The sequence below is a fragment of the Macadamia integrifolia genome, chromosome 14 (genome assembly GCF_013358625.1).
Source record: "Macadamia integrifolia cultivar HAES 741 chromosome 14, SCU_Mint_v3, whole genome shotgun sequence".
NCBI classification, from domain to species: domain Eukaryota; kingdom Viridiplantae; phylum Streptophyta; class Magnoliopsida; order Proteales; family Proteaceae; genus Macadamia; species Macadamia integrifolia.
In genome coordinates, this window is record NC_056570.1 from 32,543,872 (window position 1) to 32,558,901 (window position 15,030).

Sequence of the window (15,030 nt, forward strand, 5' to 3'; positions counted from 1 at the left end):
CGGCACCGGTGCTACAAATATTGGCAGAGAGCACCATTCTTTCCTCAATTATGAGTTATGAACAGCATCTGGCCGGATCCACTGTTCTGCATTGGCAATGTCCAATTTCGTCCACAGTATGGCTCTGTATATATGTTACAATGCTACTGAAGAACTCAACTTACAGAATGAAAGACTAATTGTCATCATAGAATCAAAATGTTCCCAGCTCAACAAAGATAATTACAGATTCCTTGCCTAGCTTAAAATTCAAGAGGAATTGCTAAGTTGCGTCTAGCCCGTGGCTTAGGCTATGTTTGCATAATAAGATATAAAAAGAAAAGGAAAAAAAAAACATAATAAAAAAAACAGTAATAAATGTTTTTCTATACAACAGAATTAAAAAATAAAAATCTCTTCTTTTTTCAAAAAAAAAAAATTCTTTTCTTGCATTTCAAACAGCTGAAAATCACTATGATCTCATCATTATTCCCAACCCTTACTGGTGAATTTATAGTTCTTAATTCACCCAAAAACAAAATTCAGTGTTCCAGGAACCCCATGCAAATGTGCAAAAAAGACGAAAGGAACAAAAAATAAAAAGACAAAGAGAAGAGACTTCTAAGTGTGGTTATGGGTCATGTCAAGTGCATCTCCAAAACCCAAATAGAATTAGCAGGTACCACTGTGGTTAATACTTAATAACCATGTGTGCAGCATCTCCCTAATCTAGATTATAAAGTGAAATCTGGTTAAGAGAGAGACAGCTATCCGAATCAATGAAGTCCAATGAGAATTATAAAATTTTAAAAAATAAAAATAAAAACAAAAAGAAGAAAGCACCCACTAAAAAATAGAATCCCCTTCTTCCCTCTACAAACACCACCCCTACGGTACCACCCAAAAGAAAAAAAAATACTACCACATGTTCTGCTGGAAATGATACATGCTCCAGAGTGTTGCGAGATCCGTTGCCCTCCTCTGAGGAAGCCCAGCACAATTTGGAACAGAACCAAATGAGGAGCTATACCAGCCCATTTTACACGCATTTGCAGATCAACCGTTCTTTCCCTCCCCCATGACCAAAGGATAGCAGGTTGAAATTATAAATCTTAAATCTGTTAAACAGCTCCAACAAAAGGATCCACCTTATCTGCACCAATCGCATTTTCAACCAGCAAGCAGACCCTGATGTAAAATTCAGCTACTCAAACGGTCCGCAACATTATAGGAAGTAATCAGGTGTTCTCCGAGTTACATCTGGCTCTCCTCTCCTCGGAGCTGGCTCAAACTGCAGCCATAAATAAATCAGGTTTATGTACAGGTGTAAACCGATTAAATAATATGCACCCAACTGATCCAAATCTATTACGAACAGGAGTGTTTTTGAGAAAGAGAGAGAGACCTGGATGAACGTGTGCCCTTTGCAGTCATCAACCTCCAAGATAGATGCCATGTTACCACAGCGATAACAATAATTAGGTGCACTAAATATTGTAACCACCTTTTGCTCCTGTTACAACCGGGTAGTCAAATATGTGAACCAACAATTTAACAACATAACAAAAGGATGAACCTAGAAAGCAATAAAAAGTTAGGGGCAGGTTTGGATTACATGTCCCCAATTGAACCCCTCCATGACCAGTTGATGAGCTCTAGCAATTAGCTTTAAGTTGTTGGTATGGTTGAATTGCTCAGATATATCCTGTGAAAAAGGAGAAAGAGCATAGTAAAATAGATTACACATTTGACAGGGAGGAACCAAGAATAGAATAATCATATTAAGTAAACATCAACATACTTGGCCAAATGTGTACCCAGCTCCACGGGGAGAGATACCCCAACCACAGCGGTCATCAGGGTCAGACCATAAGAGATCACACATGGGTCCTTCATGAGGAACTTCTTGAACACGGTCAAAATTCCTTATGTTATCAAGAGTTTCAATGGAAGGAGAGAGTCCACCATGAAGACAAAATATTTCCGACTCAACCTTTAGAAGGTTTCAATAAAGTGTCAGAACAAAAAACAAGTTTAGCAAGCAAATACCATGCAAGTCAAGATCAAGATAACCCAGAAACATAGTTTATATCATCTACCGGCACTGCCCAACCTTCCTTCTAGGAAAGGCCATTGTCCTGACAGACGACACAATAGATCGGTAACCCATAGAAGACTTTCCCATTACGGGAAATCTTAACCAAAGTATGAACTCAGTCAGCAAAGCAAAAACGGCTGCATTTTCCTTTCCTTTCTCTCAGGTTGCTCAAGTCAAGATCAAGATAAACCCAGAAACATAGTTGATATTGTCAACTTAAGCTAGCTAGCCAAACTTGATAATGTGACATTAACAATATCAAGCTCCTGCTGAAGCCTTTACCTGTGCCAAATCCAAAACCTTGTTCGACATGCCTAAGAAGATACAATCATAGAAACCAAGCAGACCATTTAGCAGTCCCATTAAATGGATGGGTAATACTGTTTTAACTCTCCAAAACATGGCCCACTTCATATGCTAAGGTAGAACTGAAGTACTACATTTTTTCTATAATATTTGTCATCTTCAGCAAAAAATAATAATAATAATATTCCTCACACTAGAAAATGAAAAGTTACAAGGTAAAAAAATTAAGAGTAACTCATACTGACCAAAGCTGTCAGTGGGAAATAGTCAAAAAGGTCTGTGAAGATCTTCCATACATTTGCATTACCATACCTGCAAAGGAAGGCATTAGAGTGGCTGGCATATCAGTAAGAATTAAGAAACCGAAAGGGAAAGCCAAAAATTATAAAATAAATGTTATTGCATGTCCACATAACAGAATGTAAAACGTAGCCAAACAAGACCAATCAATTATCAGTTCGTTACATCATAAATTGCACTCTGTGATACAGTAAATGAAATGCATATGAAACTTGATACATTTTCCCAGATAGACTTGAGCATAAGGAAAATTATTAAATGCTTATGAGAAATGGTAAAAAAGAATACAGCTCAAGTGACTCGATGCCCACCATCAAAATACCGTTCAGGAGTAGATCCAACGAGAGATACTAAAATTAGAAGGGCAAGATTTGGAGACTTCATATGTGACCATAACACCAGCACCAGAGCATAGGGACAAATTTACGAGACTAACACATGCACAGGAAGCATGAAACATACAATCATAGACCCCTAGAAGCTTAACATATTAGCCAATAATGTAAACCAACCCCACACTAACAAATCAGTAAATCTAAACCAAGGTCAACTTCACAAGGTGAAAGAACAAAGGTGAAATGACCAGTCACTTAGCCTTGTTAACATCATCTGAACATAAAACCAACTTTAATAGAATTACTACCAACTTGTATTGATTTAAGGACTGGCCAAGTCCCACAAAAGAACCAAGATTTAATTCCTTGGCAAGAAGCCAGTTTAATACCCTAAAAAATAGAGAAAAAAGGAATGTGAATAGCAAGCGCTTCTCAGCACCTATCAATCCCAGCCCAGTCACTTTTTCCAATGAAAAGTACTCATTCCCCCAGCATAGAGCACAAAAGCAATTATTTTTTTTTTGGGGGGGGGGGGGGGGGGGGATGCACTGGTATAACAATTAGAAACACATTAAAACAACTACAAGCCTATGCTTTTGTTGAACAAAGAACATTAATTTCTTTGCAACTCCTCAGATGAAGGCAAGTATCTAATGAAGGATGTAAATAAGATACTTACTTCCGCAGGCATTCATCATAAAACCCATAAACTTGTGTGATCTGCAAAGAAGTAGATGAAGAAAATTCAGCATATCATCCATTACACGAACTATTGAATATAAATTTGAAAAGGGAATGTTAACCATATTATTAAGTTAAGCATATTAGTTCACATTAACCATGCTAGCAAAGTATCATAAGAAAATATTTCAACAAAAAGCAAGCTTCCGAATGGTCCAAAATAACATTTGGATTCAGTTCAGGCCATTTGTGATGCAGTTCAGGAAGACAGGAGCTATAACCCAAAAACAGGAACAACGATCCCCACAGTAACCAAAATAAATAAAAAAGGAACATAATGAATTACAAAATACCTGACGACTTTCATGGTTTCCCCTAAGAATTGTAATTCGTTGAGGATATCGTACTTTCAGGGCCACAAGCAGCTGATGAAAGAATTGGCCAGCATAATCAGAAAGGCTACCACATCCACCATATACGAAAAAACGAATTGCCTTAACATGACTCAAAGATAGAGGCATATTTATAAAGACAACTAATTTATCAGAATGCATTATATTATCACTTCTAAAAATGCATAACATGAACATGCACATAAACACGCCAAGCACTTCCGCAGGCAACTTCCACAAATCAGAAAAATCTTAATCTAAAATTAAGCAATATCAACTTCCAACCACATTTTCCAGTAACATGCAGTTGATCATTTGAAGTATTTTCTTTAATAAACCAAAGTCATGAATGTGTCCACAGAGCACTAATTTGACTTTTGATAAAGATATTCTCTATTTGTACTTTAACCTTTACAGCTCATGCATCACATGGTACCGGGACATATAAATCTATACAATTAGGATTGGCAACACAACGAGAGAGAGAGAGAGAGAGAGAGAAACTAGCATAAAGACCGCTCTTTTTTTTTTTTTAATGTGTACCATCAGAACACCCTGTTCTGAAAACCAAATAACCAACCTGAGAGTCAAATAACAGAAAATGATGGCTCTGAGTATGTCAAATTTTCAGGGAGAAAAGATGGGTCGATACGATCCCTACTTTTACAAATAACACAATATCAAAAACACTGTGAAGAGAACTATTTTAGTACAGCCACCCAAAAATGGGATGCCTTACAACATGCAATTATTGCCTCATAAACTTGTATAATTACCTAGAGTTCATGCGAATGGGATGAAACAGGCACAATATTTTGATTGGTACATAAGAAGTTATCTTTCCACACTAATAATTTCCACAATGGTAAATGCACATAGACCATCCCTTCAAATCGGAACTTACCGTTACAGTTTCAACCGAGTAATACCCACGGTCCACATAATCTCCCATAAACAAGTAATTGGTATCTGGACACTACCAATCAAAAAAAGGTATTCATAAGATTTAAAACTTACAACAATAATAAAAAAGCAATATCAGAAAGAAATTAAATGCATTGAGAAATTAAGAAGAAATTAGACACACCATATGCACCCACATACACATGCGCCAAGTAAAATCTGACAAAGAAATTCAATCTTCAACAGGACCTCAGTAGAACTTCACCAACAGGCCCCAAAAACAGGGGGTGGAAGAAGGGAGGTGGGTGTCCCTATATGGTACTTGTTTAAGACTCCTACCTTTAATCAGGAAAAGACACTCCAGTCAGAATAAATACCTTCCCACCGATTCGAAAAAGTTCTGCAAGATCATGAAATTGTCCATGAATATCACCGCAGATCGTCACAGGGCTTTTTACAGGCTGGAACATAGAAAGACAACAAAAATAATCAAAAACTATCCAATTCTCACAATACTCTGAAGGCAAATTACAAGTTGGGGGAGGGAAAAGAGAGAGAGAGACTTGCAGGCTAACCACCAAGATTAATGTGGCATTTGAAAAACTCAATCAAGATCTATGAAATTCTTCATAAAAAATCTTTGTATCGCACACATACAAATATAGGAAGATAAGAAACCACGCCAAATAATGGGGGCAGATATAAAAGTGATCCAAAGAAGATACAAAAAGAGGGGAAAAAAAAATAATAAAGAATGAGCATATTCAGACCAATAAATAATTTGTTCAATGTAATACCAAGCTCAAAAAAAAAATAAAAAAAATCCCATTGGAGAAGAATGTACATGGTTCCCTCAAGGGCAAGATGACTTTTGAAAAGAGCAGATGATGGAAAATCAGTTGCCTTCACATATGGCACCAGGGTATCATCTAAAGAAATATGTCAACACATGTAATCCCCACAACCCATTGAATTTCTATTTGTAACTAATTTGTTTGCAGCATCCAATAATGGCAGGAAAACTTCAACTACAGCTCCAACCCCTACTAAAACTCAACAGAATGAGTTTCAATAGTTCATATATTGCAACAACTAAATTGCAGCAACATAAAAGGTGGAAGAATCTCATACCACCTTAGGAAGTGTTTCTATGCCATTCCTAATCATATGCCACAAGGAAAATTGATTTGGCAATTCCAATTATGGGATAAATCAGGTGTTGTATCAATCAGCCACGTGTCAATTTGGAGTTAAACTTAATCATAACCCACAATGTATTGGTTATTTGTCCATGTATTTTCAGCATCCAACTGTTTTAAGCCATTTTGAAAAAGCAAATTTTTTCATGGATTTTCAAAACTTTACCATGCTACGTGGTCTGCTCCGTTGTCGCAAAAACTAGACATACAAATAGGGGACCATCTACCTGTTCAAAAAATTTAGCCCCTCCCAGTGATCCACCAGGTGGCAGATATAAGGCCATACAGGAAGGCTTCCCTGGGTGGGCTGTCAAGGAACCATTTCCTATAACAGATTAATCGAAAATAAATAAATAACCTACACATACAAAATGTTAAACAAAAGAATACAGTGGCAGCAATAAAGAGATCGGACAAATGACAGCACCTGGACATTGCTTTCCTCCATTAAAATCTCCTTAGCCTTCTCACATAGTGCCCGAACCTGTATCAGAAAAGAAAATAGTAGTGATAATCTACGGTTAGCAAAGGCGAAGTAACATATCTAGTAGAAGGATAACATCATTTTCCAAGAAAAATGCTTTTCAAACCATCAAATCACATGGAAGTTTTTCAAGTGTAGCCCTAATTAGACTGCAACCATACAAAAACTGAAGAATTAATGAAATTCCGAATAACTGAAATTTCAGCAATTTCTCAATAAACTAAACCCAAACCCAACTGCTGTTTAACTATAGACAAATACCTGACAAATCCAGATGGTAAAATGCTTCAGTAAGACTCAAATTATAGACATTTAATCGGGTTAACTTAAGGGGAATTTGAAGAGGAAAGAAAACCAAATAGAAAACAAAGTGCCATGTAACATTTCAAACAAGCCAGAGTACACAGAATCATAGTTGACCATGTACTACTAGACTTTACAGAGGGCAGGTAAATTCATGGTTGCTATCATGCAGGGAATTCTCAAAGCAATTCTACCAACCACTTCAATGAGGAACATGTCTAGGAAACAGACATCCCCCCTGATGTGGCAAAAGACAAAGTAGCCGGTACTTGCCGAAAAAGATTCTAATACTCCTTCAAAATGAAAAATACAATCTGGATACTGAATTATCTAATATTTTGATGAATTATTCCACCTTTTGCATAGATTCATCTACACAACCAATTTGGTCTAAAGTTGGAATTCCCATTATTTTCTCTTCTTTTTTTTTTTTTTTTCTTTTTTTTTTAATTTCACAATGTTTTCAAAAACAAGATCTTCATCAGTCAATTTTCACTCAATTCAAATTAAATCCACCGAAATATGATTGGTTAATTTTTCTCCCTCCGTACAATGATACGTACAGTGAAGAAAAGTTTTAAGCTAGATCATCTATGTTCTCACATGCTTCCAGAGATACAATGTTAACTAGGTTCTAGAATTTCAAATAGAAACATAAGATACAAACACCAGATTTAAATTCATAAATGAACATTTCATAAGTTTTAAAAAATATGGTAATATTTAATATAGAAAGGACGCACCTGTGGAACAAAACTGTCATTTAATTTTTTCTAAAGATAGATAAATAGACCTAAATGCTTCTTAAAATATAATTGGGGCAGTTTTTACAGCAAAGAATTTCAACCCATGTTAGACACTTGGTAGCAATAAAAAAAATTCTCCGGCATACCATAGGTGAAAATTTGCTAAAGTTTAACAAAGACAGTAAATTTGGAGCTGTGAGATTCAGAAGTAATATATTTTCTCAACACAAACTATAACAGTTTCCACGCTCTAAACAGTTGAATTAATTCAACAGTAGACAGATATTACCACAATGCTTAAACCCCAGAGGGGTGGAAATTAAAGAAAGGATCTTTGTCAAATAACATTTAATGGATCAAAACGCTGTCGGCATCATATTAAATGATCCCCACTTATGATAATAGAAAAAGAAAAAATGCAAAAGGTAACCCACCGATACCTGACTTCGGAACCACGAAAAATATAAGGAAAAACCGAGCAACCTAAAATGACCCAATTCTGGAATTCGGACACGAATAAGCAGCTAATTCACAAACCTCCAAATTAAAAAGCAACAGCTTCCCAATTCACCACAATAAAACATCCTCAAATTGTGATCGCAAGACAACTTGAAAACGCATCCCCAAGCTACACGTGGAACCAGGCATCTAAAGGTGGATCAGATTCATTCAGACAACAAAACTAGGGCAAGAACCCCGGGATCTACTCAAATTGCAGTCCCAGATCACCAGAGAAAACCCTAATTGAACCGAAATCCTAGATCACTTACAAATTAAAACAAAACGAACGAAGAACAATCATCTGTACGGTCAGAAACAGGCAAACCCTCACAAATCACAGAGATCCGGGAAGAAAGACACGATTCAAACCAACTCAAACGAGAATCAAGAACAATAAGCCGAACATTTGGCGGTAAAAAGTTGGCTTTATCAGCAAAAAACAGATTGGATTCAAAAATGAAATGACAGGAATAAATAGTCTAAGACAAGAAGGGAACCTCTGGCTCAGTCAAAGGCTTGCACTGCATAAGCGATGAAATCTGTTCGTCGATGCTTCCATGACTGTTCGAAGGCCCCGAATCCACACTCATCTTCTTCGAATTCTCTCTTCAGCGGAGTGGATCAAGATCCCTTCTCCCGCTCTCAATCGAACCAGATGAAAGAAAAAATCGTATAAAATCCGAAGCCTAATCGCCGTCGTCGCTCGTCGTCCGTCGTCGACGACGTTGTCTCCCTTGTCTCAGAGAATGAGAGAGAGAAAGAGAGATAAGGGGAACCAAAGAGTCGAGAGCCTGAGAGCGCACGCGCGAGCGAGCGGTGATTCTGTAACCAAAGAGGAAAACCCTCGCTCTTCTGTGATCGCCCTTTAATATATATTTTTTTAACAAAAAGATTATTAATTTTCACGAAATTATATGAATTATATGAGTGCTGATGCTGCCGGGTCGCGTGGTTCTTGCACCAATGCAAAGTACAATGATCGAACTCTCATGGCAGCATCGATGAGCAGATTTGTCAGCTTTCATGATTTTTGCAGATAACCATAGATATTTTTCTCCCTTTTTATACTTTGCCTTAATTATATGTATCATGTTCCACCAAAAAAAATTTATATGTATCATGTTCACCAAAAAAAAATTATATGTATCATTCTTATTTTTATTTTTTATTTTTTATTTTTTTTTTGTAAATTCTCTTCATACAGGATTCAAATCCTTTGTGGTGAGCAATGAAGATCCAACAACTGGGAGAACCAGGCATTCGCACCTTGGATCCTTATTACCACTTTCTTATAATGGCATGTTCGGAAGGTGGTTTCTTTTTTTTTTCTCTTTGAACCAAAAAAAAAATGATTACAAAGGAAGAAAAGTGACCTAATCCCCGATAAATGGGAAATGATTAGAATGATAAAAGGGAGTAAAGTAGCACATGTGAAACTTCAAGAATTTTGAATTGCAAAATGGAGCGTAATGTCCAATATTTCCTCTTCGGATCCTTTCAATCTTGGCCATTGAGATATGAGAAAGCCCGCGAAACGTAAAGTGGTTAGCAGTTGGACATGTGTACACGTCAAAAAAAGTATGTGTCATAAGAAATTAGGAAATAAGTTTTGAAATATGACGTTTAGTCTTGTCACGTGGAGTAGTGATATGATAAATCTTTATTTAGGGAGTTGTTGAATTAATCATGTGTCAGAGTTTATCGTTCAATCATTTATCCTTCTATTTAAGGGTAGTAATGATCGATTCTATTTCATTTCAATTAGGCTGATTCAATTTCAACTTATTTTTAGGCTAGCCGGAAACCAAACTATTAAGGAAGTTTTGATTTTTATCAATTTGTATTTGAGTTACTATACGGTTTCTCTTTTCCATTTATACATAAGGAAATCAACAAGGAAATTTTACATTTTTTTAGGCTTTTGATCTCTTGTTAAGGTACTACCCGTCTGGTCATGATTTTTTATCAGGTTTGGTATGCTTTTTGGTTCTGGTCCAATGCATTCGGTTGATCTAATTTCGTTTTGGTTCTATAGAACCTCAACCCAAAACCAATTGACAAGTGTTTGGTTCAATCTGGGCTGAACCAATCGATTTTGGTCAAGCCAACCAGTTCAGGCTGAACTTTGAATCCATATTTTAAACAATTTTCGTTGCAGCACAAGTCTCGAGCCCGAAACCTATTCGAATGAAGAGATGTAGTGAACCACCTGAGCAATGGGTCATTGAAAATGCTTCAAATTTTTAGTTACACAGAAATATGGAAACCACACACATTGTCTTGCAAAATCTCATGGCTGAACTTTTTATGTTGGGACACCTCCAAGAGTGAAACCAACCTTGAAAGAGATGATCAAATTTTCATCGGATTTCTCAAGTCATCTTTATCCCAATTAAATGGTGTTGATTACATAGATCTTTTTCTCCACACAGCTATATTAAAAGCTATATTTGTTAATACTCACAAGTTATCAATGTCTTTCCACACTTCTTAAAGTCATTTTAGGTAGGAGTGTCAAAAAAACTTGGCAAGCTATAACCTACCCTGAGCTCAAACAGGGCTTGTGTTGAACTGTTCAACTCATAGGGTGAGCTTGGGCTAATCTTTTGAAGCCTGAGATCTAATCGAACTGGGCTTGGGTTGAGGCATAGAGTTGAGCCGGACCCTATATACACTATGTATATCTCAGTCTATGTATATAAATATATATCACCACTAATACCAAATTTATTATAAGGACAATGGCTTGTAGGGAGAGCGTGGCGTCTAGTCTTAGACACAGAAGGGAGTGAAAATACTACCCCATCCCTGTTAAATGTGAAATGATAGACCCTATGATGCTTTTATGTACGCTCACATTGGTCCCACGCATGTCCAGAGGCCATGCTTCCTCGTAAGAAAAAACTTCTCATTTATTATAATTTATACCATCCACACCATCGTACTTAATTTTTTTTTAATCAACAAATATTTTTACTTCACCACTTCACACCATCCACCATCATTATGATAGGACATTAACTTGTTGACTTCCCTTATTTAACCTATCATATTAAACCTTTATTTAATTCATCAAACTACCAGGTCAATCAGAGCCAACCCGCCCATGATTAGGGTCAAGAATGGCCAACTCAGCCCAACTCGACCCATTCAAGGTCAATCAAGGCGGGGTTGGGCTGAGCGTGACAGTACTATTAGGTCTGGGTTGAGATATCCCAACCTAACGTAAGTATTCGAAGCATGTCTATGCTACCTCAAACGGCTTTCTCACAAAAGGAACTCACTACACTTTTATTTTGCACATTCCTAGTGTAAGATGAGCATTCTATTATGTGTCCTAGTTTATACAATCATACATATAATTCTAAAGATTAAGTTTTCCTCTATTTATCTTTCAACAACGGTGATGCATGGGATACTCAGGTTGTACTTTGATTCATTATTAACTCCACCTCTTATTAGATATGTGGTCACAATACCCTTAACCACAGTCAAATACATTTATAGGTTGTTTGTCGCACTAGCTTCGTAGGTTTTCAAGGGTTGAGGAGAGAAAACAACGAGTAAAAGAGATAACTTGTTACTATTTTGCAACCCTTAATTAGTTTTGGACCTAGTTATTTTACACATATATTAATGGGCACCTAGTTTTTTTTTTTTTGGTAAATAGCACCTAGATCCACTACTTTGAAGTCATATGTGGCTTAAAATTTTGTGAATAAATAAACTCCAAGGACTTTTGCTCACATGCCAAATTTCGCACCAATCTAAGTTTTTCCCCGAGCGGCCAACAAAAAAAAAATAAAATGATTGAATATAAGTGCTTAGAATTAAGGGTTGTAATTTATCATTCCCGACCCAACCCACCACAGCTTTAGACTGCGTTTGGTATTGTTCTTTTGGAATGTTTCTAGAGTTTTTTTTCATTCTAATAGAACGAAAAAACTGAATCTAGTGTTTGGTACGTTTGTGATGAGAAACGGGTTTTTTAGAACAAAAAGTGAAAAAAAAAAAAAAAAAAAAACTGTAGAAACGGGAAACGACAAATCCTCATTCCGTCATTCCAGTTTTGTTCCAACTTAGAAAAAAATAAAACTTTTTTGGCAAATCGTTCCCGATAGTCTTTCACCTCTCTCAACACCACCCTACTATTGCGCAGAGAGGAGAGAAGATACCACACTACTATAGCCCCTAATTCTCTTCATAACATGTGATGCCGCAGGCCCCGCAGCCTCATCTTTTCCTTCTACCCGCTTCTCTGTTCTTCAACCTCATCTCGCCCTTGATTATTTTTTTTTTCTATAAGCAAAAAAACTTGATTTCTTGTAGAGAGGAGAGACGACGATGTCCTTCATCGTTCATCAGATTTCCGTTCATCGGCTTTAGGTTTGAAGTGTGATTGAGATTTGGAACTTAAAATTCTGGAAGAATTTCAAATTGGGGGTGATAGGATGCCATTTTCAACCTAATTTGCTACGGTTAGGGTTTGTTCAGAGGTTGTTCACATAAAGGGTTGAGCTTCTCTTCTCTCTTTCTCTCTTGTTGTGCACAAGAGTGGAATATATTATCTTGTGCACACTTCCCCTTCTCTTCTCTTTCTATCTTATCTCTCTTTTCTCTCTATTTCTTCAGGGACCATTAAGAGACGGTGCATGTCGGCTGTGAAAGTACACAACCGTGTAGTATTGAGCCTCTATTGGGTTGATTTTCTTCTTTATAATTCCAATATAAAGTATTTGCTTGTCCATATATTTTTTTCCATAAATTTTATGAGGTTTGATTTGTAGAATACTCGAATGTATTGAATTTAGATCTGAAATCAGCTATACCGTTTTTTTACTTAATAGTTTCTACCTATAACATGTGTTAATGAATTTGGGTTATTTCAGCCGGAGGGTCCTTTTCTTTGTTCCCATTTGTAAGTGCATATATGTTGTAATTCCTCTAGTACAGCTGAAAGGACATACTTTCTAAACTGATGCATCTTGATGACCATATTGTCATATACAACATTTCATGGATTGATTGGGGCTTATTCAAGTGAAAAATGTAATGGATTTGGTATAATCTTATCTTACAGTGGATCAGGCAATCCGATACTGATCAAATAAATCCTTCTCCCTTCCTTTTCCATTAATTGTAGTTTGAATTCAGATTTGATATCGATTCCCTATGAGGCTGAATCTTTTTATCTTTATTTCCTTTCCTTTTATTGAAACTATCGGCAGCTGATAGCCTCTGTGTTCACATCATTTTTACCACTGAAATTGTTACTGCTTGGGTTACAATGATTATAGAGTGTTATTGGAAATTTCTGTTGATCAATTTGTTGTATAAGCCCCATCCCTAATGAGTCATTCTTCGTCCCTGGCAAATATCACATGATAATGGAAGGAAGATTAGGATACAAGGAGATTGAAAGACCCATTTAATTGTATGCTTCTAAGAACAGGGGTTTCTGAAACAGGTTTTACCAAATGCCACAACCACAGTTTTTCCGTTATGAAACCATTCTAGAAACAGATTCATCAAATAGCCTTTTTTTCGTTTAAAAACTGCGTTTTGACACAGAAACTGAAATTTTCATTTCTGACAGAAACGATACCAAACGAAGCGTTATGTCTCCCAACTGGGCCCAAGCCCATTCTGTAGATGATATAAATGTAGTCTTAACTAAATGTGAGAGAGAGAGAGAGAGAGAGAGAGAGAGAGAGAGAGAGAGAGAGAGAGAGAGAGAGGCCACTTATAAGCAAATGACCTCTCATATCAAATAGTATTTAGGATGAGCAATTTTGATAAATGGTAACACATATGCAGCAATGACAACCCCAAGAGATATGAGAATATTAATTAGTGACTATATTGGATTAATACATGGAGATAGGAAAATCATACAATCTTCTAACCTATGAATTCCAATGAACCCAATGATCATATAATTGTGTTTGTGGATATCTCGAAGCATCAAATAATATCACAGCTCCACTCTTTATCCCTTTTTTTAATTTTCTATTAACTAAGGTGTCCGGGCCAGCGTATGCGCACCTCGACTAATCCTCAGGGAGACTAAAAGCTCCACCCTTTATCATTAGTCAACAATTGGTTCATGTTCTAAAAATAATAATAATAATATAAAAAAAAAAAATCTCCAAACGCAATGAACAAATTTTTCAAGAAATTTTATATGGAATCAGTTATCTATATTAGGAAAACTATCTATCATTGAATACCAATCTCCCTTCCCCCACCAAAAAGAAAGATCAATCTATCCCTAAAGTTATTTATTTTATTTCTCGTATATGTTAAGGGAAAATATTGTTATATACACTGCTAGTGTGTAGTTTCCTTCTCGCATTATTTTTTCTAAAAAATTCCTTCACCTTGTCAGTTATTTTTTATTTTTTGGTATAAATGTTCTTTCACCTTGTCACCTACTCTAAAAATGTGCATTGCATATGGATGGTACCTTATTCAGGACCCCACTATGTGGTGCGCAAATTCCACCTCACCTTGGCAACATGGGAACCATCTGCCAAATAATAATGTTCTATCATTTTTCTTCCATTTGCTATTAGCGCAAGATTGAGACTGAAGAATTAAAGGGAAAAAAAAGGTTATGGAGCAGTTTGAGGAGGGTACACGAGCGTGCACACACAAACACTCATTCTCTCTTGTATTCTCACATGAAATGACATCTTTACCCCAATATGCAAAACTATTTTATCATCATTGTTACACTCCCCCATGCCCATTTTTTTTAGATAGCCCACAACAAATGACTAACGTCATCCTCTTTTTTTTTT

At 36.4% G+C, this 15,030-nt stretch overlaps 1 protein-coding gene across 1 annotated transcript; it reads right to left on the reverse strand.

Moving 5' to 3' along the window:
- Positions 1-747: 747 nt before the first annotated feature.
- Positions 748-9,076, reverse strand: LOC122061607 (serine/threonine-protein phosphatase PP2A-2 catalytic subunit). The gene is made up of 11 exons (XM_042624975.1): positions 8,725-9,076; positions 6,621-6,677; positions 5,372-5,455; positions 4,996-5,067; positions 4,053-4,124; positions 3,698-3,738; positions 2,629-2,695; positions 1,781-1,972; positions 1,595-1,684; positions 1,385-1,492; positions 748-1,270 (listed from the first exon to the last, which is right to left on the reverse strand). Exons 1-11 carry the CDS (start codon positions 8,815-8,817, stop codon positions 1,205-1,207), a joined length of 942 nt encoding a protein of 313 aa, XP_042480909.1. The 5' UTR covers positions 8,818-9,076; the 3' UTR covers positions 748-1,204.
- Positions 9,077-15,030: the final 5,954 nt, after the last annotated feature.

Coding starts and splice junctions, on each gene's coding strand:
- LOC122061607 (XM_042624975.1), bottom strand. CDS start 8,817: ATGAGTGTGGATTCGGGGCCTTCGAACAGTCATGGAAGCATCGACGAA. Junction 5,456..6,620: donor TGGAGGAAAGCAATGTCCAG/GTGCTGTCATTT, acceptor TCTATGTTCCAG/CCTGTAAAAAGCCCTGTGAC. Junction 1,973..2,628: donor ATTTCCCACTGACAGCTTTG/GTCAGTATGAGT, acceptor AACCTTCTAAAG/GTTGAGTCGGAAATATTTTG.